At 36.3% G+C, this 26,987-nt stretch overlaps 1 protein-coding gene across 1 annotated transcript in view; it reads right to left on the reverse strand.

Annotated features, from left to right (window-relative positions):
- Positions 1 to 26,987, reverse strand: part of FREM2 (FRAS1 related extracellular matrix 2) — a gene marked incomplete at its 5' end in the record, with an annotated part of 128,908 nt that overhangs the window by 31,529 nt on the left and 70,392 nt on the right. The window contains 8 exons of the mRNA XM_082071930.1: positions 46 to 210; positions 2,144 to 2,341; positions 2,562 to 2,771; positions 4,706 to 4,855; positions 20,030 to 20,281; positions 21,205 to 21,330; positions 24,060 to 24,290; positions 26,556 to 26,702. Coding sequence (XP_081928056.1) covers positions 46 to 210; positions 2,144 to 2,341; positions 2,562 to 2,771; positions 4,706 to 4,855; positions 20,030 to 20,281; positions 21,205 to 21,330; positions 24,060 to 24,290; positions 26,556 to 26,702 — 1,479 coding nt within the window. The remainder of the gene's footprint in view (positions 1 to 45; positions 211 to 2,143; positions 2,342 to 2,561; positions 2,772 to 4,705; positions 4,856 to 20,029; positions 20,282 to 21,204; positions 21,331 to 24,059; positions 24,291 to 26,555; positions 26,703 to 26,987) is intronic.

Genomic DNA, 26,987 nt, shown 5'->3' on the forward strand with positions numbered 1-26,987 from the left:
ACAAAGGGGCTTCCAAAAGCCAATAACAACAAAATAATTTCTTACTGTCTTCATCATCCCGAATCTTTATCAGGGTCTCATTTTGTTCGCCAATAGAGGCACCAAAGGAAGAATCGCTCCTTGCAGTGCCAAGAACCAGACGTAGTTCTTCCTCTTCTTCATGGAAAGTGTCATCCATAAGCACCAGTGTACAAGGCTTCTCAGTTTCACCTGCAATCATTCTGAAGGTAATATCATGCAGAACATAGGTGTCCTTTGCTTTATTATAGCACTTCTCTCTAAGCTCAAGGAATGACAGGCTGTTTCTGCTGGCCAAGTCATTCACCTTGACACCATATAAGTTAACGAGTAATGACAATAGTGAGAGCAGAATGTATTGCTACCTTTACTACCTTTGTATGGAAGCTCACTACTTCAGTGAAATCTCCCATTTTGGGACTTCTCTAAGACAAGTTTCTATTTAGTGTAGTCAATTTTTATATATTGTTCCTTTTCTTTTATCTTAGAATAAAAAACACTTTTTCGGTGATGTCCCCCAAAGCATGTATTTTGAAAATAAATACTTGTATGAGGAAGCAGAGTAATAGAGACTTTCACTAATACTAATTTTGATCTGGAGTTTTTTATTTCAAGCATTTCAGGCCTTTTTAAGATACTGTCCAACTGTGTGGACCTTCACTTAGATTATTCCATTTGATTTTAATGTCTTTTAAACTTCCATTGGTTCCAGTTTGAACACTCACAAATCAATGTGCCTAGACTTACTGGATGTTCTGAGGCTTTGGGAAAAAGGCCGTGTCTTTAGCCTTCTACAAGAACAGCAAGAGTTATGAGTGGTGTGCAGAGTGTTGGGCTCCCAGTGTCAGACTCAGTGGGATTGTCATCACAAGAATGACTCCTACATCCCTTACAAAAGAAATAGCTTAGGACATGAGAGAGATGAGGTCAATTTATAGTATTTTTTCATCATTATGTATGCAAAACCAAACAAGGCTCTTCAAGATGAAGAACCAGATCAGGATTTAGACAGCATTCATTTTCTGAGGTGTTTTTTCACCTTATAGAAAATAAATTATCCAGTAGGAGAAGAAAAAACAACCAAAATATTCATCCTACTCACTGTTACATGGGAAATGTGAAAACTGTACTGAAACTGCTGCATCTTAAACAGGCCTAGGAAGCTTATAAAACCAATATATGATCCAAGTAGAACTCTTTGCTGCTTCTCTTCAGGGAGAAATGATAGAGTGACATTCAAATATAGAGGAAAGTCACTTCCTAAGGGACCCAGATCCACTAATCCAAACAAGCTGGACTCTCTTTCCTAGTTGTACAGAAGCAATGCCAGGGGCATGGAGTCCACGACAGCAGTAAAAGTTGAGGCAAGCTCTAAATAAAGATAGACTGAACAACTCACTTTACAAGAGAACTGTGATACATGTCTGTAGAAAGATGAAGCCTGTCATTGCTGTGAGAAGGGCATACCAAGGATTTCATAGTCATGATGGAACTTGTTTAAGGCCTGTCAAAAATATGATGTGCATGTAAAATGAAAAGACTAAAATATTCAGCTGTCTTCTGCACAAATAGAGGGAATCAGGCAATATTATTTTAAGGCAGTAACACCGATTTATTTGTGTTTCATCTCTGATGTGCGATATTAAGTACATGATACTAGTGAATTACCTTAGGAAAGACTCCCTGGGAAAGAAAATCAAACAGAAATCAGAGTTATACACTGCTGAAAGGCCTATTACTTAGTTCCGTTAAAGTCAAACATATTTATCAGAAATCTGCCTAACAAAGAGCAGAGCTTCTGAAGTTTCCTTTCTGACAACAGGTCTGTGCTTCTGTTATTGTGCTACTCTGAATCTGCTTCTGCTACCATGGATCTGGCATCAGGCTGGACCTAAGTAAAGATATGTCCCATTAGTTGCTATTGATTATTCCTCTGGATCAGAAGTGGAGCAAAATTTGACATCACCTGTGTGCACTCTACCTCCTGTGTATAGAAAAACCCTTGATTTTCCAGAGCAGACTTTTTGGCATGACTTTAAGACACAATTAAAACAAAACAACCAAAGCAAAGCAAAGCAAGGCAAACCAAAACAAAACCTAGTAGACCTCTAAAATAAGAACTTACCAGGAAGGAATGTGATGATGGAACTGTCAGTATTAGGACGCTCTTCAAAGTCCATCATTACCTGAGCTGAACCTTGCCTTGTGTAGCATCTCACAGTGGATGTGTATCGGATATCTCCACTCCTGTATATCATGGCAGAAATCTGTCCATCATTTTCATTGCCTACATGTACAGATTCTTTAAACTGCATCTTAGGCACTGGGCAGAAAAACATAAAAAGCATGTGTAAAGTATAATTGCAAAACTTACCATATCTTCCCTCCACTATTTCAAATTTGGTTATGTTCCTTTGTACCTGATATATATCATAAGCATCTAGGCAGCATCTAGTGTGATTCAAAAGGAGAAGTGCTGTCTGTGTATTGCAGTCATCCACCTCCTGCATAAATCTGAAAAACTACAAAAAATTATTACTCACAGTCAGAGATTGAGTCATTAATGAAGATGGTGGCCTTGCTGGGTTCTCCAAGGGCAGCGTTCATTGGCATCCTTAGCACAAGCTCAAACTTTTCCGTTCCTTCCAACACCGGCTGTCCAAGGTCATCCAGAATTACCACGCGAAACGTCTGCATATTGACTCCAGGGGAAAAATCCAAATTACGACTGATGCCTACATAATCTACGCCAGCTATCAATGAAAAGGTGATAAAAATATCTATGAATAAGCAGCAATACATGCAATTGAAAATATCTACCATTAGGCAGTTAATTTTAGGTAATTATTTTTAAACATAATTTTAAAATTTGCTAAATTTGGCAGTCATGTAAAACAAAAATATCTTTTGACCATCTAAGTTGAACTATACAATAGAAAATGTCGATATTAAGTCAGTTTTTGCTTAGTGATACAAGCCACAAAATGGGGCTGATTTTGTTCTGTTGTAAACCAGTAGTTATTCCACTAAAGCTAATAAAGCTTGTTTTAAGTGAGAAATGAAACTAAGCACAAAGCTTTGAGAGAGTCTGGAGATGAAGCAAAGTTTTTTGGCAAGACAGTTCATATTATTCTGTAACAAAGTTGGAAGTTTTGAGACCATAATGTAAAAAGGGAAGGAGAAAAGGCCAGTGAGCTGGCTGCAAGGAAGAATTGCAGTTCAGAGGAGATGTGTAAAACAGAATGAATGGAAACTAAAAGCATTTAATTTGATACAGACCATGCCAGGTGGTGTCTGGCACCTTATTGTTAAAGACAGGCTGTTCTGAGTCTGGCTTCCTTTTATGTTTTGTTTTATTTTGTGTTACGCAAAACAAGCCAAGCCATAACAAACCAATGAGAAGGAACAAAAAAAAGATACTGACTGAAATATTACACTGTATCCTGGATCCAAAGCATTAGAGGAACCTATGACTTTAGTGTAGGACAGAGTTCAAATGTTTGTTTTTGGGAGGATGAGCAGCAGAACTGTTGAACCAAAGCTTTGGGGGAAATTGTTTAACTGAAATACAGCTTGGAATTCTGTGATTTTGACAAAATTTGGCAAGATTAAAGGCCATTATCAGATGGGCATTGGCTGGAGTCCCTGCTCCAGAGCTCAGCCTCTCAGGCAGGTTGTCAGGACTGGCAACTCAGTGCAGCAGATCCACTGCTGTGCTCCGTAAGACCAAGAACCGGGTTCATGGCTTCACAGGCAGCCAAGCCGTGTCAGAGCTTTCAGACTGTGACCAACAGACTGGAGAGCCCAAGAGCTGTGTCATTCCCAGTCCTGAATCCTAGAGGGGCTGGCACAATGAATTAACATTCTTATTGTAAGGAAATATTTCTTTTCCCCCCAGAAAAACTTCAGGATGAGATAAAGACATCAGGATCATACAAAGCAAGTTCAGAAATACAGTAATCATATATTTTTTTCAGACTTCATAGGGTTCTTTTTAATGAGAAATATGATGTTTATCTTATATGTTATGTATGATACATACATATATGATGTTTAGATATTCCTGAAATAACAATAATGTTTTAAAGAACTTTGCCTTACTGAAAATTAGTTGAGAGGATAAACTCTAGTGTCCAGTTACACTCCGGATAAGCATCTAAGGGAGATAATTTTTGTGCTGTCTATATATGAATGTCTTAGTTTTAAACATTGTGGTTAGTGAGAAGAAAAAAAAATCGAGTCCACTGACACTTGATTCTGCAGAGAAAGGTTCTGTAAAAACATCACAGAACCTCAGAGCTGTGACAATCCTCTTGCTGAACAATATAGTAGATAATAATGTCTCATTGTCTACAGTAAAAATGAGAGGAGCAAACTCTGCATGCTGTCAGTGATTATAACTCTGTGCCCAGTGTGCTGTTGAGGCAGCAATCAGCTGCCTTTGTGGGAAAGTGTTCTATATGAAAATCTGAAGGCATTTCTCTTAGTGCTGGACTTCACAGTTGCTCCTCCTCTGGTTTCTTTGAGAGAAATTCTGTGCCTACGTAATTTATTCTAAGAAGAAAGATCTGCTAAGAGCAAAGGACATATAAATTTCATCTTATGTAGTCAAATCTATATCAAGACCAAAAGGACTAGCATTTGTTGTTGAGATGTATTATGAAAATAAAGCAAAACAATAACTTACCCTCCGCAGTTATTGGTTCAGACTTGCGAGACCTCACTGTGACAGATGCCACTTTAGACAGATCGGTTCCAGCCCTCCAGACACGTACCTCAACATAGCCAGCACTCTCATCAACGTAGTATTCATCATTTCCAAAGTAGAATGCTGGTTCTGATGAAAGAAGAATAATTTCTGTAAATGTTTCTTTACCTTGCATTAAAGGCAACAAGAGCGAATAAAATCCACATTATACAATGGAGAACACTTTGCTATTCTCAGTAAGTGAAATAAAGCTTTTTTTTAAAGGTTCAGAATTTTTCTAGGTTTTTTTGGCTTCCTTTCAAGTATTGGTTTGTCTATTTGGGGACAGCAATTATAAACCAAATGTGTTATCTCATTAAACTTGTTTGAGCTGGGTCCTGTTCACAGGCCAGAAAATTCCTTGCATTTTTTACTTTGGTGCAAACAGACAAAGGTGAATATAGATAACAAAACCTTAACTTGAATGTTCTCACAGATTCCTGTTGCTAAAACCAGACTGGCACATGATATATAACTAGAGTTGCTTTCGGGAATGTTTTCCAGCTAACTGAAGGGGCAATTATTTAATTTTAATTCCCTTGCATCTAGCATTTAAAACAAAATCAATCTTATTTCATGTAAACTGGAATGTGAATAGTCTTTTATCTTAATATTTAAGTTCCACAGTTTATAAGAAATAAGAGAAAAAAGCAAAGGAGGTTGTGTTATCCCACTCAACAGACATTTTTTTAATCCTCCTTTTTCCTCCCTTCTTCAGTTTTTCTAACCACAGCAATTTCACAAAATAAACAGGCTTAAGAACATAGCCCAGCTTCATCCTGGATGTCTATCATTTCCTTTTTGCTATCCCTTCCATTCCTTTTTCAAACACAGAAAAGCAAGCACACACAGCCAGTGTCCCATTTTCCCCACTGTGCATCCGCAATCATATCTCCCTTCCCCAAAAGTTGGGATGTAATTTGAAGACCTACACAAATTCTCTTTCTATTTCATCACAATTTTCTTTTGTTGCCTAGTGAGAATATTTTAATCACGAGGTTACGATAATCACAAATGCATTTCAAAATACCATATAGCATATGGCCAACTCGACAAAGAACATAGAATTAACCAGTGCTCTATCAGTGGCACTAAGAACACCTCCTATTCATCAAGCATAATAAAAAGAGAAAAAAATCAAAGGAAATGACTGGCAAAGTTTATGGTTCTACAGAGATCTGCCTACCACATAGAAAAGGTACAATTTACCCAAAGGAGCGGACATAAATCCTTTTTAATGGTAAGTCCATCATTTCCATGATTCAGCCAAATTTTCTTAACAGTATATGTATGCTGCAAAATCTATGACTTCTGTTACAGTGGAACAAATGTTTTGGAATTGAAGAACCTGCTTTCGACTACAAATAAGCTCGATAAAGCCAAATGTTGTGAAGACATTGTGCAATGAAGGTTTTGTAGAGGTTTGTAGGATAACCAGACAAAATATCTATGGTTTTCTGAAGTACTTGAAGACAATCTGACTGACTACACAATTTATGGCAACAATCTCTTCTGTGGTAGACTGCTAATTTCTTTTTATAGAAAGCTCAACAATGTAAAATAGGATTTTAATTAAAACTAACCAGAAGTAATATAAAGTAGTTACTCAGTTATTACTAAGCCAAAACTTTATCTGAGAAGGGAGCAGTTGCAAAGCATTTTGAATTGCATACATAAATTGCACAAATTGGAAGTTTTGGATGAAAGCATTTTCTCTTCTGTTTTCAAAGTTCTTCCTATATTTCACAACTGACAAAATAAAAGACAAGTAAACAAACAAAACCCATTGATATTCCACATCACTGAAAACAAATGCAGCTGCTTCTCTACTTATCTGATAAAACTAAAATCATAGGCTGTGAAAAACTGATGGAATTGAATGTATTTACTGAATACTAGAGAAGATTCATAGACCTGCTTGAGCATTATCAAGGTCGTAAACCTTTCCAGAATGAAAGACAAACTTGGCAAATGCCTAGGTTTGGTAGATGACAAGGCTTTCAGTTCAAATTTAATTTCTTTCATTTGACATTATCTGTATTTAAATGTGTGTTTGTTTGTGTGCACAGACAGACACACACCACTCTTATTTGCCTACAGGGACTGGCTTATCAGCAGGTGCATTTATTTTGGGGGCTGCAAAGCTCTTATCTGAAACATTTTTAATAGGTGAATAGGATACACTCTCTGGACCTTCTTGTATAATTGTTATTAAGTTTGCTGTGAGTTCTACTTGCAAGGATACTGCAGAATTGGGTATTAGATCTGTAAAGAAGTGTGCCATTTCAGACAGAAAATGATCTTCTAACATTCTTAAGATGGACAAAGGCTCACACAGCCTCTAGAGGTTAAAAATACAGAATGTCTACTAAGACCAAATGGTTACAAATGTGCCAATGGTCAGATAAAGGTAGTTAAAATATTATCAAATCTAATACATGTAATTTCTTGAATAAGCATTTTTAAAGTTTAGCACACTTTCCCAAGTCTGATCTTGGTTTTATAACCCTGATCTCTCTATACTGAAGTCCTGGTAGTTCTGGAATTAGGAACTGGATTTGGCCCCACCTCATTTTAAGCACTTAAGTGAGAGGTACTCACATTCACAGCCCACTTGCTCTCAGTTTTCAAGGACAAGGACAGGCAACTCCAGAAGGTTTCCCAGCGCAAGGAACACACAGAAAGAGAGACAGAATGGCTCATGCACTGCAGTGAGTAAAATCTGAGGAGAACTGGAAGCACTCCCTTCTACTCACTGACTACACAGGGGACTTAGATGACCTGCCCTAAACTAAATGGAAAATGTAAAATAAAATGTTCTTGGTTTCTTGTAGTTTCATCCTAATGCTTATTTTCCTGCTGCTGAAGAAGAACCCTCAGGCGCTGCTTGTTCCTGTAGTCACAGCCAAACATAAAAATGCCTAAACCCTCAGTTGGCTTCCCTTGTATTCTGGAGTGAGTTTTTCCACACTTTTTGAGTCATGTACCTTCAATGAAAGACACATCCTGCATGGTTACCCATCCTAGGAAACAAATCCTTACAAAAGTTTTGTAAGTTCATTTCCTGTAAGCTGCGTTAGCAGCTCCCCAGGGAAAGCAGCACAGCCAAGCCACTAACAGGGAACGCATTGTCTCTCTCAGGTCATGGCTGGCAAACACTCTGCTCAATGACTGCAGGCTCACTTACAGCAGGTCTTTAATCTAGTAAATCACTCTGGAGAGAGACCACTGCAAATTTAATGCTTCCTCGTACAGAAATAAGAAGAAGGGTTTTTTAGAGGTTTTTTTTTTGTTGTTGTGCAGATGAACAGATTTCCCTGGCATGAAGTTACAATAATCAGAGGAGAAAGGTTAGGAGCTTTAGCCCCAGGTTTCTTGGCACAAAATTAAATCTTTGTCTTGCCTTTGCACTTACGCAGTCAGGAGTCTATATCTGCTACAGCACTAGTCAGTCATCAAACGGGAAAACAAACACGCTTCTCATGCCGCTAGGAACAGGTCTATCTTTGAATGTATATCAGGAAATCAATGAGATAGCATGAAAATACTTATTTCAAAGGAGGCTGTTGTTTTCACAATGCTATCTTTACAATCTGCTTTAGAGGGACATGGCAAAAGAGCAGGTTGGTTGGAAGATATGCAAGGTGCTACAATCAGTTTGGGCTGCCAGTGTAAATAATACTTAAGGAAGGATAGTTAGGACAAATACAAAAAAATCAGACTCTTCTGTTCTGACAATGCAATAAGTCTTAATACTAAAGGGATTTTCAGTGATATATTCTTCCAGTGAGAGGTACATATATATATTTATGTATTCGCAGGAGGAGAAAAATAATAGAAGAAAACATGACCTGCCACTCTGACATATTTAGATATTGTAACTAGGAGATTCATTAATTACAACTGAACTCATGCTTGATCATTTCTAGTGGTGTTAAACAATTTATTCTTAAAAGCTTTTGCTTTCCTTCATTCCATGCACAGTACAAAGAAAGGCTATGATATGAACATCATGTGTTACCAGAGCTAGCCGAAATCTGTTGAGGTAATGCAGAAGGTGCAAACCAGTGCTTTGTAAGCTTATCATCCTGGTTTGGTACAGTCTTGACATGCTAGTGCAATGATGAGTCTGAAGTAATGAGCCCTGATAGTCGACACAGTTAATTACCTTGGACATAACAACAAATAAACATGGCCAGATTTCCTCTGGACCTCATCTGGCCCACACCCAGATAACGTATACATCCCTACACAATGCTTACTTGCATTTCAGTACCACAGCTAGCATTAAATGGCTCAGCTGCTGAGTCTGTATTTAACAGAAGAGACTCCATCCTTCTGAACATGGAGTGAGTTGTAGATAGACCAGTTAAGACCAAGAGTTCCATTAGATTTGGGAAGGAATGGGCATTTACTGTTTAATAGCAGTAAAGGTTAACTTCTTCAATCTCTCTCATATATGCATGTTAATAAAAGCAAAAGAAAAGCTTGGAAAAATTGTCCATTACAAAAAAAAATATATATATTATGATATTACCGAAGAGGACTTTAAGATCTCAAAAATATGTAGTGCCATTCTACAACTATTTACACATACTTGAGGCTATGCAAGCGACTGAGCTTGCATTTAGCACAATGAATTTAATTTGCCAAGTCATTTATTTTTGCTGAATGCTGTAGAAGCAGGGGTCAGGACTACAGTCAGAGCTGAGTTCTGCCGCAGGTACCTATTGTGCAAATGCCAATAGATTTTTATTTGATGTGGTCAAAGCAGATTACATTTCAAATTAATATGTTTAAATCTTAGCAGTTTTCATCTTTTTAGCACTGTTATCATAACTTCTGCAATCAAAAAGTAAATTCACCTCAGGATCAAAATTACTAGTTGCAGACCAATTGCCACACATTATCTCAAGCAAATAATGCCTGCATTTCCATTTGTCTCAACAGCACATTTCTGTCTAGTAACTTAAAATGATTTTTTAAAGGATACCGCAAACATTATAACACATAAAAGGACAGACTCAAATCAATGCAAACTTTAGTAAACCCAGTTCTATTTTGGAAGAAAAACACTTTTTTTTTTTTTTTCTATAAAGGCAATGCCATACATTGAGTGGACTGGTTCATCACTGAATTACTCTAATTTTATGCAACTTGACCCAGTAATTTCAGTAACACAGTGTGAACAGAGATCAGTAACTGCTATGAACAACATTATATGTGAATCACTTTTAATATATTTATGATACATACTAATTCAGTATAGACCTTTACATTTTAACTAAACCTTTATGTTAAAGTGCATCCATTCTTCAGTTTCTCTACACACAGTACCATCACAAGCAGCAGCTGCCTGGCAGGCCTGGAATGCACAACTAACCTCTCTGCTACATGAGTAAGTAAAACTCAAATGTGAGCCAAGTAGCACAGTAAAGGAAGCAGACTACAGCCCTAGCTGCAAGGCTGGGGGTCGCATTAAGATGGCTACAGTGATATCCCACCTCTGGTCTCCTACTCTTTCCTTTTTTCGTCAGTCTCATCCCTTCTCCAAGCACAGCCTGCAGTGTACTATGCAGGATGAAGAACTGAGCTAATTCTGATTTTGTGTAATCATAGAATCATTTAGGTTGGAAAAGATATTTATGATTACCAAGTACGTCAAGCTACAATCACTTGCTGAAACTTGCTGAAACTTCCATAATGCAGATTATTGCCTCATTTACCCATGTAAATAAAAATTAAAAAACCTAATAGCTGAAGAAACAAATGCTTTGGAAATACATCATCCAAATGTGATGGTATTCCCTGCAGCAACCATCTGACTTTCAGATACCATTTTCCTACTGGCTAGACCTCCCACAGAGCATGGAACCAACTCAGAATCTTCTACATGTTCTATTTTTAAAAATGAGGTTTTTTTGTTTGTTTGTTTGTTTGTTTTTGTTTTTGTTTTTTTTTTTTTTTTTTGTAAGAGACCCAGGAAATGGTATCAGTAATAAATTCTCAATGAACAGATGAAGAAGCAGGCAGATAAATGGGAAGGCTTGACAGCAGTTTTTCAATTTACCACATAGAAGGCACCTTACAAGAAGACCAAGTATGAAGGAGCTCACAGTCAGTGATACATGAAATAACAAATGAGGACTCCTAAAACCAGAAATGGTAGAAGTTCAGCAGCATTTTAGAAATCAAGCTACAGAAAGATAGAACATGTAGCCATTTCTAAATATGTTTTTCACATTTAAATTGAAATTAGTTTTAAAAAAATTAAATTTTAAAATAAATTTTAAATTTAAAATGAATTTAAATAAATTTATAAATATATAAAAATATAAATAAAAATATAAAATAAACATATAAATTTAAATAAAATATTTTTTTAAAATAAAATTTTTATAACAAAACAAAAAATTTTAAAAAATTAGTTTACTACTGGACCTTGCAGAAAAAGCAGTCTGTAGAAAAGGTCTGAGTGTAATAAGTATATTTGCAAAAAAATAGAGGTTTTCTGAGAAGAATATTTTCAAATTTTCTCTTCCAAAGTACGCTTCTCATACCTACACTCATATCAAAAACATAATAAAAAAATCACAATAGCTCATTCTATGAATGTTTTCTTTATAATACCTAGTAACACCATCCACTTAAATAGTAACTTTGATCTCTAAGATTTTAAAGCCCAAAGTCATACTGATGACAATTATGTTTTCTCCCGAGCTGAGATTTCCAATGGTTGGCAAGTAGTAAGACTTTTGAATAACAAGCATTTTGTTGTTTGGTAATGAAAGCTGATAGGAAGATGGTGAGGAAATTGTGGAGATTAAATAGCAAAGACAGAATTCCTGGACCTTCATAAAAGTAAATGCATGCTGAAAATGGGTGAACTCCTTATACAACAAAAGCCATTAGAGTTTGAGAAAAGGATATAATAATATTCTAAAGATCAAAATAAAATACAAATTGTGCAATTTCTGAGGGTAATTTTTTATGGAATCACAGAATGGTTTGGGTTGGATGAGACTTCTAAAGATCATCTATTTCAACCCTCTGCCATGGGCAGAGACATCTTTCACTAGGTCAGGATGCACAAAGGTCCGCCCAACCTGACCTTGAACACTTCCAGTGATGTGGCATCCAAAACTTCCCTGAGCAAGCTGTTGCACTGACTCACCACTGTCATAATAAAAAAAAAAAATAATTCCTTATGTCTAAACTAAATCTACCCTCTTTCAGTTTAAAACCATTGCCTCTTGCACTGTCACTACACACCTGGGTAAAAAGTCTCCATCTTTCTTATAAGCCACTTTATATATTAAAAGGCTGCAATAAGGTCTCCCTGGAGCCTTCTTGTTTCTCCCAACTCTCTCAGCCTTTCTTCATATGAGAAGTGTTCCGTTCCTATGATCATTTTTGTGTCACTCCTCTGGACCCTCTCCAACAGGTCCATGTCTTTCTTGTGCTGAGAAGCCCAAGCTGAACACAGTACTCCAGGTGGGGTCTCACAATAGCAGAGAAGTGAGGGAAAATCATCTCCTTTGACCTAATGACCACATTTCTTTTCATGCAGCCCAGGAAACAATGGGCTTTCTGGGCTGCAAACTGCACATTGCTGGCTCATCCTCCAGTTTGTACAGATATTAAAGATTGTCCCAACTCAGGTGCAGGACATATCTGTTCTTGTGGATAGTTATTAAATCTGTTCTTCTGCCTATATGTATATACAGACTTTTCTGGATTGGAGACATCTTGACCATATCACAAGAGAGGCTTAGAAAGACACTGCCCCAATTCTGACTTTAGATTTTTGCACTTTTACTATTCAATCACAATGCCAGCTCTGTTAAGTTTCCCTAACTGAGAGAAAAAAAAAATTCTTACAGGTTCTTCTGCTCGGATACAATGAGAACACTGTGAACAATGATCCCACTGAAGTCTGAGAAGAAAAATAGGCAAGAGATCTTCCATGCTCCTATTGCAGGAGCTGATGTTGAGGATGGGAATCAGCAAAGAAGACAGAACAGAAGTGATAACAGAACAACAGTCAGACTTATCAGACCTCTAGTGACAGAAAATATGCTCTGCTGTTTGTTAGAAGTTCTTGAATTCTCTCCTTTGGACTTCTGACCCTATTTATGTGGTAGGGAAAAGAGTTGCCTGACAGGCAATAATGTAAGATAATAACTAAGTTAATCCTTTGATGATTGACATATTCAAAGGAAAATCAATACCATTAAAGCCCAACGGGGTACACTGGTTACTCTGTTGTTCCTTTGGGTCTCCAAAGACTGATGAGCAAAATGGCAAAGTATCAGTAGGAGCTTCACAGGAAGCAAGATGATCTGAAGAAACATTATGGAAACTGAATGTGCCAAGATGTCCTACACAACTTGGTTATCCAAATCTTAAACACACAAAGCACTCACTAGGTCATTAAATTTACTCTCTCCAATCACAAGCAACCAAGAACAAATGATTAATTTAGAATGGTTTGCTAGGCATTCATTACATTTTCAAACAGTCTATAATAAATATAAGATCTGTAGTACAAAGAACATAAGCCATAAAAAATATAACATCCTACAGGAAGACAGGAGAGAGAAAGATTTTCAATGTACGCTTGAATGAACTGTCATAAAACAATGGTCCATCAGGCTCTGGAAAACAACATCAGTACATGTAAGAACATAACCTCATTTAACTAATTCTAGATTGAATGTAAAGTATCAATTTCCTACAGTTCATATAATTTTGTACCTTCTGCTTGTCAACTTTTTATGTGTTTTGAGTACAAAACTCAAAAGCTGTTTTCTATATTTCAACACTCCTAGAAATACTACTACAATTCACATAGAACTGTAATAATGCACATGTAAGATAACAATTTAAGAACCTGCAGCAGTGAAGGCTTAGAGGATATGCTGCTCCACCAGCTGAGTCCTCCCAAAGGACCCATCTGAAATAAATGTAACAAAGGACTGTTTGGAGGTCATGGTCTGTCCTCCTTACCTATTGAAGGAACCTAGATCATAAGGTTAGACTATATACCTCGTTATTAAGCAGCTAAGTAAAGATGAGATTAATCCAACATCTGTAGTTCATATGTTTATAATGTGTGAGTGTGCACTTACACACACACACATACAATAAACTGTCAATAACAGAAAAGCAAATCATAAATGCACCTGGTTGCCTTTATAGAACATCCTACTGTAGATATATGACATTAATTTATTTCAGTGATGGACAGCAAACAGGGACTTTGCAAAATCTTTAAGGCTATCATCACAAATTGAACATTTTTCACTCTTTTGAACTGGTGATAATAAGAAACTGTAAGTAAAGAAAACTGGGAGTATAACATGTGTCATAAATTGGCTGTCTTCCATTTTTTCTCTTGCCAATCTGGCCACCTGCCACAGACTAGGGAAAGGGGAGGGGCCACACAGAGATTTTAGCTAATGAGAGCACAAAAGAAGTTAAAACCTGCACAGAAGTGCCAAAGACATCAAGCCCTCAAGCACTGTAAAAATAGAAAAGGGCTACGCAGAGGAAAAAATAAAAACTAGTTTGTTATTTTAGTCATCTCCAGAGAATGGCGAGGCCAAATCATGACTCCAGTCTGTAACAGAACACTGGATATGCTCTACCTACACTGTTCAGGTTGTAATTAAAACTGGACAAATAGACTGGCAGATATTATCTACCAAGATCAACCAACCACTCATTCAGTTTAAGGTTATGAAACACCTATTGTTGAAAAGAAAAAGACATACTGGATTGCCTGCCTCAGAAGCCAATGGAAATAAGGAAATTCCATATAGCCTTGTGAGATAAGGATGTGCCTCTGACAAATCACATTACTAATAGCATTATTAATTAATCTCATCTGGAATTTGGCTCAGTACACACACACTGAAAGTTAGTTGATACTGTATAGCTACTGGGAGGCTGAATGCAAAGCATATATTTATTTGTAGCATTGCAGAGTCAACTTTCTGCTTCTTTTCAGGTTATTAATAGTAAACATCAATATGGACTTAATTACTCCAAGCAATCTGGACAAGTGTTAGTGGCTGCTGATTTCCAGAACATTGTGTACGGATTTCCGAAGTTTCATTAACTGTAGGGGCAGCAAGTGTTTTAAAGAAACCTCCAGAAGACTAAAGAATTAATCTGTTCTGTTTGACCTCTAATGTTGGCTTTCTGCATTATCATACCATGATCATACCTTCATCCAATTTACTCAACTGTAAAATATTCCCAGATAGTGCTATCCTCTATCATGTGGATGATACAAGTGATTGATTCTGTTGAGTAATCATAAAGAAAATGGTAAGCAAACCTCTGACATAAATCTGAGTCCTTTGCTTTCCCAGCCTTGATGTAGAAATGCCAAGAAGAAGTCTGAACGGCTGCTTGCCCATCTAATGTGAATGAAGTGGAACAAATATATTTAATGTACTTCCTGCTGTGAACAGCATGAGGCTTCAACAATTCCACCACAGCAAGATGACTGTTTGTCAGCCTGGCTGTAAGGCTGTGTGCTCTCATGGCAACACTAAATACAGTAGCATGGAATTAAAACCACAAGGAAAGACAGTCACTCACAAAAAAATTGAAGACGACAAAATAATTGTAAGCATTCTCCTGTTAGCTGTAAACTTCCAGCTCTGCATTCATCACACCTCTTCTCTGCTGGTTTCCAAATGTGATTACAAACCATGATTAAACTATGTGATTAAAATCTGCCCACAATACAAAACAGAATAAGTAAGAAAGAGTCTAAATCAGCAGCCTGACAATCAAAACATTTGACTATGGAGAGCAGAGCTTTGACTGCATGCTGTGTTGCAAGGACTAAAGCATTTTGTATCAGACTTGCTGCACAAGCAACGCTGTTAGTGTTGGAACCAAATTACAGGCTCCTCATTACCAGAAGGATACTAACAAATAGTTTGATATAATTTTTTCTCTATATATGTGAAATTATTTCAGAGTCACAGCTTCAGTTGGAAAACCAGAGAGTGCTTCCAGGCTGATCTTGCTTAGTTGCCAAGTGCCTGGGGATTAAGGCTTTTCTATGGAAAGCTGGGTTCTGAGACTAAACTCCAGGACTCCTCTCTCCAAGAGGAACGACAAGTTCACAGCAAACTTATCTTCCTTTTCCTAGATGCATAATATTGATGTATTATGTAAAGTGCCTCCAGCTTTATGCTGAACTCTGTGCTCTCCATGCAGGATAGGTATGTCTTGAGCCCACCAACTGCCCTCATTTTTTTCACTGATTTCTGTTCATCCCCTAAATCCTTCAGAGGAATGAAGAAAAAGTAGTTCAGCCTATCAGTTCTGGCTAGATTTAGTCACACAAGTTCACATTTGTACAAAAGAAAAGCTGAAGTTTTTGTTGGATTTTGGATTTTATCTCAAACTCTAAATACCTATTGAAATGCACTCCTATTTAAATGCTCTTCAGCATTCTTTTTTTCTTTTTTTTCATTAGGTTTCCACTAGATTAATTTAGATTTGTCTTTAGAAATCCTAATTGTTTTATGAAGCAAGAACTGCTATGTATCTCTTTGTTGTCTAATGGTATTTCATAGTTTTAACACAAAATTAGAAAGAATTCCTTCTTTCATGCCCAATAGCAGTTATGACCTTGGGATGAATGGCAAATTAAATTCCTAAGGGTACCCTTTATATGTACTGTCAGAAATCAAGGCATTCAGATGCACAAGCTACACATGGTAACTGATTCTAACAGTTTAGATACTTCTCCTAGAATGGGATGGTTCCTGGGAGTCCATGTCTCTTTTCATTAGCTATAGAATGATCCTGGCATAACCTGCTTGAATGAGATGTCTACATGTATAGATGGCTAATATTAAGTAAGATTACTGCCACCCCAAAAATGGATAATTTGCATAGGTCTTTCCCTTGCGTGCTTTTCTTTCAGTGGTTCATGGTTAGTAATTAAGACCTCTGACTCAAATTGATCCACATTTTTATTTTGTACTGCTTAAACTGTAGTGACGTAACACTGAATCCAAGATTACCATGCACATCTTACTTTGCTGTGTATTCCATTAATTCAATCTTTTTTGTGTCCATCTCCAACTTCAGGACCTATCAGGAAAAGTCCCTTCTAAGGCAAGAAATGTTCCAACAGCAGCAGCATTTTTATAATCACCTTTCTCATATATAAATATCCATGCATGTTCTACATGCTATGATTTTTTTCAGGTTTTGCTTTGGCAGCACTGCACAACTGTATAATCCCCATTAAAGTATCCAGTTGCCAGGAATTCTTTTAATATACTCCAGTTCACTAAAAAATTGAGTACACCTCTTTCACTTTTTGTTTATTGTCATAACTGTATAGCAACTTAGCTATTTTAGTTAGACCCTAGGGGCCTTCTCTAGAAGAAGAGACTTTGATGATAGGTACTGAAGGTGAATGTTTCCTAATTAACTTGCATTGAATGCCAGAGGAGATAAGGTAGTATTGTTAGTGCTGACTTGACTTCCATAGGAAAGATCTCATGTAGTATTATTAAACTTTGACCTTTGCTGTTTGCATCTTTTGACCTGAAGAAGTCAATGCATAATGTTAATCCAGTCACAGTATTTGGCGAAATAGCAACTCTGACATTTGTCCAAAGAAACTTTGTCAAGTTTGTTTAAACAATGACAAAAAAGTACCAGTAGATGTGAAGTAAACAGACTGAAGTGGACTACAGAATTTATGATGATAACATTACTATAGCTTATAGACTATTATATATGTACTAAAGCTTTTACCCACCTTTTTCTTAGACATTTTCTAAAATTAAGTTTGCTTGTTGAAAGCTAGAAGAAAATGCTTTTTAAGCTCACATAGCATACTGGTTTAACTTATTAAAATTAATTTTGTGCACTGCAAATAATAATAATCAACACTGCTTAAAATCCCTTGGTTATTTATGTAGAATTTCAATCATGGTGGCCAGGGTGTTAAACTGGTCACATATTACATAAATATGTGCATATATAGACAGTCAGAAACAAGCATATATATATGCATGGATGAATGAATACATAAATACATATATAAGGTATAATTTATAATTTACTGACTATATAGTTTGTACTCTGCTTTGTATAGAATAGGCAGCACAACAGATCTCAGGTGAAACAAAATGCATGTAGACTTTTCTGTTGCCATGCATTATGTTTTTGTGCAAACTGAAAACATAAGGCTGTGGTAGAAAACTTTACTGGTAAGTAAATTGTCAGTAATGTTTTGAATGCTCTATTTTTTTGTGGCAGTACATTCACTGATATAGAAAGAAAAAAAAAAAAAGGTACTTTGTTACACTATTCCAAATATGGCATATGCAACATTTTGGGAACAATAAGACAAGTGAATGTCCACAAAAAATGGTGGAAATCTGCCCTTCAAAGCCCCTTTATTTGTTAATATCCAAAATATTGTTTACGCTTACCAGGAAATGTTGATGCTTCAGTTGCTACATAATGAAAATGTTCTACTTGAATTTTCCAAACACTTCTCCATATCACCTTTTAATAAACCCCATAAGATTATTGATATTTGCTAAATAAACCCTGTTTAAAAGTTTGTAGCATTAAGGTAAGTTGTGTTCATAAATGCAGGAAATGTATAAGCCTATGAATGACGATATCTTATTTTAAATGATAAAAAAATCTATAAAAACCCATCCTCCCAGGTACTGACGTTCCCACTGAAGTTAGATGCTCTAATATGAGCTCATCTCTATTTTTCATAATCTCTTGCAGAAACATTCTCTCCACCCCAAATTTTCCATGTACATTTTAAGTGGTCAGAAAGTCTCCAAAGCTGGGTAATCAGATTTTTCATGGATATGTTTTTTAAAGCTATTCTCTCAATATTCTATGCCCTACTATCTACAAGTTGTAAAGTTCATGAAGTCATCAAAATGGTTCAATAAATCAAACTGTTGTAAAAAACCTACAGAATTAAATCTGTATTTGCTATCACAGCAGAGTCAGATAAACATAATTCTATTTCATCTTGCATTCGATATACGATCTGCTACTTTACAAGAAGTGTAATTTCAAAACTGTTGTATTCATTAATGTTAGACAATTACTCAAATGCTTCACAGAGAAAACAAAGTCATTTCTGTAACAGGATTACACATGAGAAATTTCAGGCAGACTGAGTATTTGCAATGCAATTAGATGGGTGTCAACTTCCTGGCTTCAAGAGCTGCCCTTTATATCAGTAACTAGGGAGAAATCACTGTGCTGATAATAACAATCTATCTTGGCATCAGATTTTCAGAGAGTACTGCACTATATAATTTCTCACATTAGGAAATAAGACAGTGTCACAATAGATGGTTTATGGCTTCTCAGAGAGGACTAAAATAGCTTATCAGTATTCTTTTCACAGAATTTACAGTTGAGGTGTCAACCTCCAAACTTCACGCATGAATGAGGGCAATTGTACCAGGAAATTGTACCAGCCTAGCAAGAGTTGCCACACCAGTGCTAGGGACACTGAAATAGAGGCCTGGGGCTGTATTAATATTTACACGTATTTTCCAAAGCAGCTGGTAATACAGTGTGCTGATTCTACTCTTCCTTAGTCATGGACCTCTGTCTAATCACCGGCAAATATGTCCCTTTCAACATGATATATCAAGGCTATGGACCATCTGGACAAAGGACATTATTCTGTTAGCACTTTACTGAAGGGATTTCTAAAGCAACATGACTGTCTTTTGATCATCTGCTTTACTAAAAAGACACAGGACGCACACATAGAAACCTCTAGGCAGAAATTTGAATGCAGCATCTAATCAGAAGGAATCTAATTGCCTTTTGGCAGATGCTAGATGGCTTGTGGTCCATCAGGGCCTCCAACATGGTCTTTTGGAGCATAAGGCAATGGGCCTGAAGGCTTTGTGCACACAACCTCAGAATCACACATGTAGGGTGACATTTTGGATTTGTTACTGTGATAGAATGGAAAGGTGCATCTTCTCCCTCCCAATTGGCTCATGTGATATTCTCAAACTGTAAAATATGAATACTAAACTCTTTAGAAAACCCACATAGCTCTCCAAAAGTATCTTCACATCTCAAGATGGAAGCGGCATGTGTTTTAGCCACCAGGAGGAAGTGAAAAATCCAGCTTCTACATGCTGATTTCAGTGTGATGCTACTTGTAGTTTCAGTCCTGCACTGGGAGTATCGCTTTATTACATGATGTCTTACCATCATCTCTGTCAGGTACAATGGTAATTCGAGTGCTTGGGAATTCTGCACCAATTCTTCCGCCCATCGGCATGCTCAGCAAAACATCAAAGGTCTCAGCCTCTTCATATAAGGAATCATCTATGATGACTATCCGACACATTTTTTCTCGTTCGTCTTTGTCAAAACGTAGAACACTGTTGTGATCCTCAGGCCTGGATATGTAGTCGGAGTAAGAAAGCACAGAGGTTGGGGCAGTGCCAGATGCTGTTCCTGTGGCATGAAAGGAAAACAGTCACTATACATATAATAGTTATAATGATCCCCTCACAGAGGCTGAATTTTAGTTTCATTACCTTTTAATTTCTATTTACTTTTAGGTGATAAGATGGGCTGAAACCTCTGACCAGGCTACATTTTTGAGGTCCCTGGACAAACTGCTTCTTCTACATGATGCAACGCAAGTATATTGCTCCTCAAATTAATTTGCAGTTTTTCAGTTAGAGTGAATATTGTAGTCTATCACAGGAAACACAGATTGACAAACGAGATCCTGTGAGAACTACAGATTAACTCCTTTAACATAGTTTAGCAGTTGAAGATATCAGTGGACCATAAATTAACTATAAATTGATAGAATTTGATGAAAACAAATTATTTTTGTTCCAGATCACCTCACCAAAAATGCTGCTTCATTTCTCCAGATGAAAATTAACAATAAAAGCACACGTGTGGAGACCACATGCTCTGTGCAGACACAATCAATAGGAGATTGACAGAGGAAGGAGAAAGATGACAATTAAGCAATATTATTTTATACCAGTTTTTTCAAAATACAAACAAGTAAAGGATATCCTGGGGAACCACTGCAGTACTTTTGCTCTGATCACTTTCAGATATATGGGGCTGCATATAAAAATCTTGCATAAAGACAAAGAACACAGATCCTCTTCAACTCCTAACAAATAGCAAAATTTGGAACATGATGATTTTTCTGTTAAATTAAATAATACTCTAAGATAGATTGCAAAAATGAATACATTTCCAGTTGAGACTGAAGATCTTTAGATGAAAAAGTAATTAACAGTGTTATAAGCAATTTTATTGTACAGTAGATGGAACAATTATTTTTGTTTTTCTGTCTCTTTTCTAGTTTTGCCTTTTTTTTTTTTTTTTTCTGTAGTGGATTCTGTTACCTTGTTGTGTGTAGCAGATAACCATCAGTTCCTGGCTCACATCTCCACTTCTTCTGACTGGAATAAATAATTCACCTACATCTTCTTCAATAGTATAGGTTGACTGAGGAATAAAGACAGTTGATTCTGCGAAGAACAGACATATTTGTTTATGTAGATTTATGGCCTCATAAAGTGACCTGTAAAATAGCTAGGAGCATTTTTGCATATTCTAAACTGCAATGAATAACTCACATTTATCAGTAATGGCACTAAATTTTAAGAAAAAAAACTAGGAGGGTGAAAGAAGTAGGGTTTCTTAGTCTTTCAGAAATAGAAAATAAGATTAGATCATTAGCTTTCAATTCACAAGTCCTTACTAAGTAGTCTCTAATGTGACCAGTTTACTTATTTAGTGTTAATGGTGCAATAGAGGGTTTGGAGAATTTTTTCCACAAAGTCTACATTTTTGTTATTTCAATAGTACTTCATTATTAAATGTAAATCACAGAACTATTTGATAGCATAGCTCACAAACGGGCAGTGGTTCTGAAAGGCCATTCTTTTACTTTCTGCATCAAGATAACCATGAAAATCATTTGGCATTGAGGATGTAAGGCTGAGCTCTTGCTATCTCACTCTGACTTGGAGATTTGATTTGAGTTGCTGCCTGTCTGCACTCCTGTTTTATTCTAAGGAGACCTACCCAATACAGGCAGTGGAGTCTGGAGAGCAACCTCACCCTACAATACATCAGACCAAAGAATGTCAGATCCGTTTTTCAGGGAAACAAACAAACAAACCCCACACTAAAAAGCATTTTAAACCCCTTCATTATTTTATACTAATACAAACATTGCTGAGTTTTATGCTGTTACTGGGATTCAAGATCAATTTTATTCTTGTTCCCTCAAAAACCCCAGAACAAAATGTGGTTATGCATATAATTATAAAGCAACTTTACAGTTTCATTAATATGACTGTAATCCAAACACAATATAATTCTGTATCATATCAAATCAAGTGGTATCAGCTGACTGCACAAAGCAAATTTTTTCATTATTTCAGAGTACTTTGGCAAACAATGTTCTGAAAATTTTCACGTGACCTCTCTGATAACATATTCTACGTTTCATTTCTCCAACAGGAAAATACTACTAGCATGACTTAAGGTCAAAAAACTGCCTTAAAAATTCTGTAATTCAGGTTTGATAAGATCTTAGACACTTCCATTATTCCAGCAAGTCAAAAATTCAATGTGAAAAACACTAAATCCCTACCTTTTTTTTTTAAGTAAAACAGAAGGTAACACTAAAAAAAAATCCTTTTATTTCCCCCTTTAGAATTAACTTGACAAAATGAAAAACTCTATTCTTAAAAAAACAAAAAAAAAAAAAAAGAGGAAGTCTGTTCTGTTTCGTGTCTCTCTCATAATTATCCAACTAGGAGTAAAATGACACTATAAAAGCTTAAAAAACCTTAGGAACAACATAAATGCCCAGAGGAGAATAATCTACATCATCTCAGCTAGTATAAGAAAACACATCTTTATGCAATCTCTTTTTGGAATAAAACATTAATTGATGTCACATACATCAAAGAGCTGGTACAGCTTCCCAAACAAGCACACTATTTTGGTGCTGAGACTACACCATTCAAATAAATGAATTATAAAATAGTTTTCATTGGAAGCAAAATAAAGCTTTTGATGGCTCCTATTCGGTTATACTCTGAGCTTTAAAAGATAGTTAGGAAACCCAGTCCTAGCCTTCAAAGGTTTTTCTATATTTTTTTATGTACATATTCCTTGATTTGCAGTTGTGCATTTGATTTTCTCCTATGCAAGTTCACTTTATGCATAACTACTATACATTCTCTGAGACTGTAAAAATTTTATGTTAATATCAGAAATAGAAAAAAATCATGGTTGGCATTAAGAAGACTAAAATGATTATCTTGAGTTGTGCTATCTCACTAAACATAGAAAAGACGGAGATTTAACACCTTTTCAGGTAATTTCTCTGTCTCATACATACTACTTTTTAAGTTAAGTACTATTTTTCTCACTGTCTAAATCAGATAACCTCTGATTTAACTTGCATTTGCAACTAGGAACTATGAAATCTCTGACAGTTCTCCTGCACAATATTCTTCAAATGTTAATCAGGAATGACTATACAGAACAAGCTGTTACAGTCACCGAGTAACTGAAAGATTCCTAAACGGTTTTGTGTGACTGTGACCCATGGGTTCAAGCGTTTGGAGGTAGTTGAAAAGCAAAGCAACCAGAGGACATTCTACCTTTTTTTTTTTTTTTTTTTTCAGCTTCTTTCTTTACATTTAATGGTAATTTCATTTTTCTTGACACAGCTTGTGCTGTACTTGGTCTAGTGAACTTTACCCTTACTGAGATTCTCAGCTTGATATTAGAGTCTAACTGATGCAACTGGCCTGTGCCAAGAGCCAAACGTGTTGGGATCAACCAGCCTGGACCTTCCTTTCCCACATTAATTATCATGGAAGAGTAAATCAAGTCAGTCTGCAGCCACCTGTGCAGATACTCTCTGTCTGCAAAACGCATTGAACCAAAAACCTACTATATCTAAAATAAAAACAAAACTAAACAAACAAAAAACCCTAGAAATAATGTAATAGGAAAAATGCAGCTATTTCATCAAAGAATGCTACCTTAGTTATGTATTCTTGAATCACCTAAAGTGATAGAGGACAAATGGCTACCCAGTGCCCAAGTCTGCCTTCAGAAATATTCTGAGTAAAAGCAAGCTTTACTACCACTGTTACTCATAGCATTTGCCCTCCAGTTTATCTTTTGGTATACGAACATATTGGCAGTACAGTTCTGGAAAAGTTCTTACCATCTCCTGGGTCTACAATTTCCACCGTGGATACATCAGGAAATTCCAGAACTGCCATGACGGGCTCAGAAAGAACAATTTGAAAGGACTCGGACTGTTCATGTTCACCATCACTCAAAATCTGTACTCGCCAGGTAGCTAAAGTTTGGCCAGGATTAAACTGCACCTGCTTCTGGGCTTTTCCTTTGAAATCTTTGTCTTTCTTGGCAGTACCATCTTTGGTGCCAATACCTGCCAAAATCAGAAATTTAGGTCATTAGAAACATCACTTGTAACTTTTCTCTTATTATGTCATCTTTAAAAAAAAAGAGTTTTAGAAAAATATACTTTTCACAACTTGAGAGACTTCAAGCCAACTCTGTTACTTGTGATCAGTTTTATATTGGTGTCTCATACTAAGGTGGAAGCACATCAATTAACATTGTGAAAGGCAGTTTAGAAAGAATTAGTCAAAGCAAAACCAACTACTAGAAGAAGAGTACATTCTTGGAGGTTACAGTCAAGTTTCCATTTCTCCATATTTCAACTGTGGATGCCCAAAAGGACCAACAGATTTTCCACTCCCCCCTTAAACATTCTTGGTTTTCTTCTGTTCCAGAACACCTAAATAACATGCTTCCTGAAACACTCAAAAATATTAATTTCTCTTAGAAAAGGCAAAAACACACCTGGAAAGTTCAGCCTTCAAGGGGAAAGTGAAGGAAAACACAAAGAGGTAAAACTTATGGAATAAAGATGAAAGAAGATGTAAAATGGGAAACACTGTGGTCATTCCCTCTACAATAAGCATTTTAAAAAACTATCATTCTCTTATTTCAGTGTTTGCATAATGACAATCCTTAAACTCAAGTTGAAACTGCAAAGCCAAGGGATAAAATCCAACACAGCTAATCCCAGTGAGACAGCACAGACCTTACAGCCTCAGCCCCAGGCTGCTCTAAAATGGCTTTTCATTGGCATTTCCTTTGCAGTTTAAGGTTGTCTGGCAGGTCCTCATGGAAATCAGACAGTCCTCCAGAACTACGTCCAACTCATGCATTTGGCCTCTGAAGCCCACAGTACCACACAAATCTTAGGTCTTACTCAAGTTTTCAGAAAAAACTTACAACTTCTCTATTCTCTGCCTGTTTCTTCCAACTGTACCGTTTAATGTATTAAAACATATCACCTTTCCCTACCAACCTTGCCTTTCTTGCTTCGTGTTTGTGCCTCCTCTGAAGTCATAGCCAACATTTTACATAACTTCCATAACTCTTCAGCCCCTTTGGCACTGCACATGGACCAGAAAGGCCAGTAAGCATCTTAATCAATCTTTTATGTTCTTTCTTACTCTACAATTCCATTTTGCAGGATTAAGGTAGTCAGAAGCAAGTTATTAAACTGCTTTGCTGAATTTTGAGTAAGCTCAATTCAGAAACAACTTATATCCATAGGTAGAAAATTTTGTAAACACTCTATCTAAAGGATCAGAATTCAGATAAGCATCTGTTAATCAGTACCAGTAATTAATTTAAACCACACATCCTTAACTTCGTATTTCATTCTTTAGTTTCTTTACTTTCTTTGAAAGAAATATATTAGCAAAGTTACTTCAATGTTCAAAGCAGAGTCTTTGAAGATAGATTCAGTTAGTTATTGCCTATATCTCTTAAATTTCATGCAAAAATAGTGGTCCTAACTACATTTCAATACCTGAAATTCAGATTCTTATTGAGAAAGAGACTGAAACAGAAACATGATTTCTAAGCATGACCTTGAGCTCCATGCCAAGTAAATGCTTACGTATCTCTGCCAAATCATCTTTAAATTGAGTGCCTTTTCTAAGCAGTGTAAGCTCACCATAGCTTTCCACATGAAACTGTACAATGATAATGCTCCCTGGTCCAAATGCATCACTAGGAAGAGAATGGGAGTCGATCCAGAAGACAGACATAGGTGTGAGGTTGCAGAATGTGATAAAACAATCTTTTTTCACCTTTTCACTCCCCAGACACTGCAAACAGCTTTCAACACCTCTAGTATCAGTCTCAGTTGACTGCCAACATTGACTAAAGGAAACGAGCCTAACGCTCGTAGCTGCTAATCAGACAAGCTCACAAGAGCCTTCCTGGAAAATGATGCATGCCTATTGTTGTCTTTCCAATTGCTACAACCGTGTTTCTTCATTACAGGAGAAATAAAATCTGGACAGGAACTGTATTCTGTGGAACAAATACAACAGCGATATCAATCAAATCAGAGAAAGAATGATTTGGTTCTGGGTTAAGTCAAAAATCAACTGTGGAAGAAAAAAAATGTGAAAATGTCATCATATAACTAAAGAAATCATATACTTAGCATAACAAAAGACACTTGATTTAATAAATAAACATATCCTTTGAATCTTTATGGCTTAGTATCAAACACAGTAAAAAGATACAGCTGCATTGATACATTTTACCAACTAGTTGGCAAATGATTTATAGAATAAATTGACAAGGCTAAAATTGAACTTACTTATAAAAGAAGTTTCTCCCAGGTAACCTCTCCGCTTAAGAACAACATCAAGATATTTGGAGTCTTCATTTACTAAATAATACTCCTTTTCTAAGGAGATCCATGCCCAGTTTAGGCGAAAATGTTGATTCTTCAGCTTATTGCCTCCTGCAAAACAAAATGATACAGATATATTTATTAATTTTTCTTTTTTGTTAAAGACTGCTTTGACTTTTGAGGTTAATGCAACCTGTGTCCTGGGTAAGGTATTTATCTTAGCTGAACATTAAAATCCAAAGCTTTTAAAGATTTAAACAAAGAAATAACAAGTAAAGAACTCAACTATGATACATTTGGTACATAGAGGAATAAATTTTATCTTAGATACACACAGACTAGTTACATTCATTATGGGGTACGCTAATTTTCTTATTTTTTGAGGGAAAAAGAACA

This window comes from Streptopelia decaocto (assembly GCF_964273445.1).
Source record: "Streptopelia decaocto genome assembly, chromosome: 1".
Taxonomy (NCBI): domain Eukaryota; kingdom Metazoa; phylum Chordata; class Aves; order Columbiformes; family Columbidae; genus Streptopelia; species Streptopelia decaocto.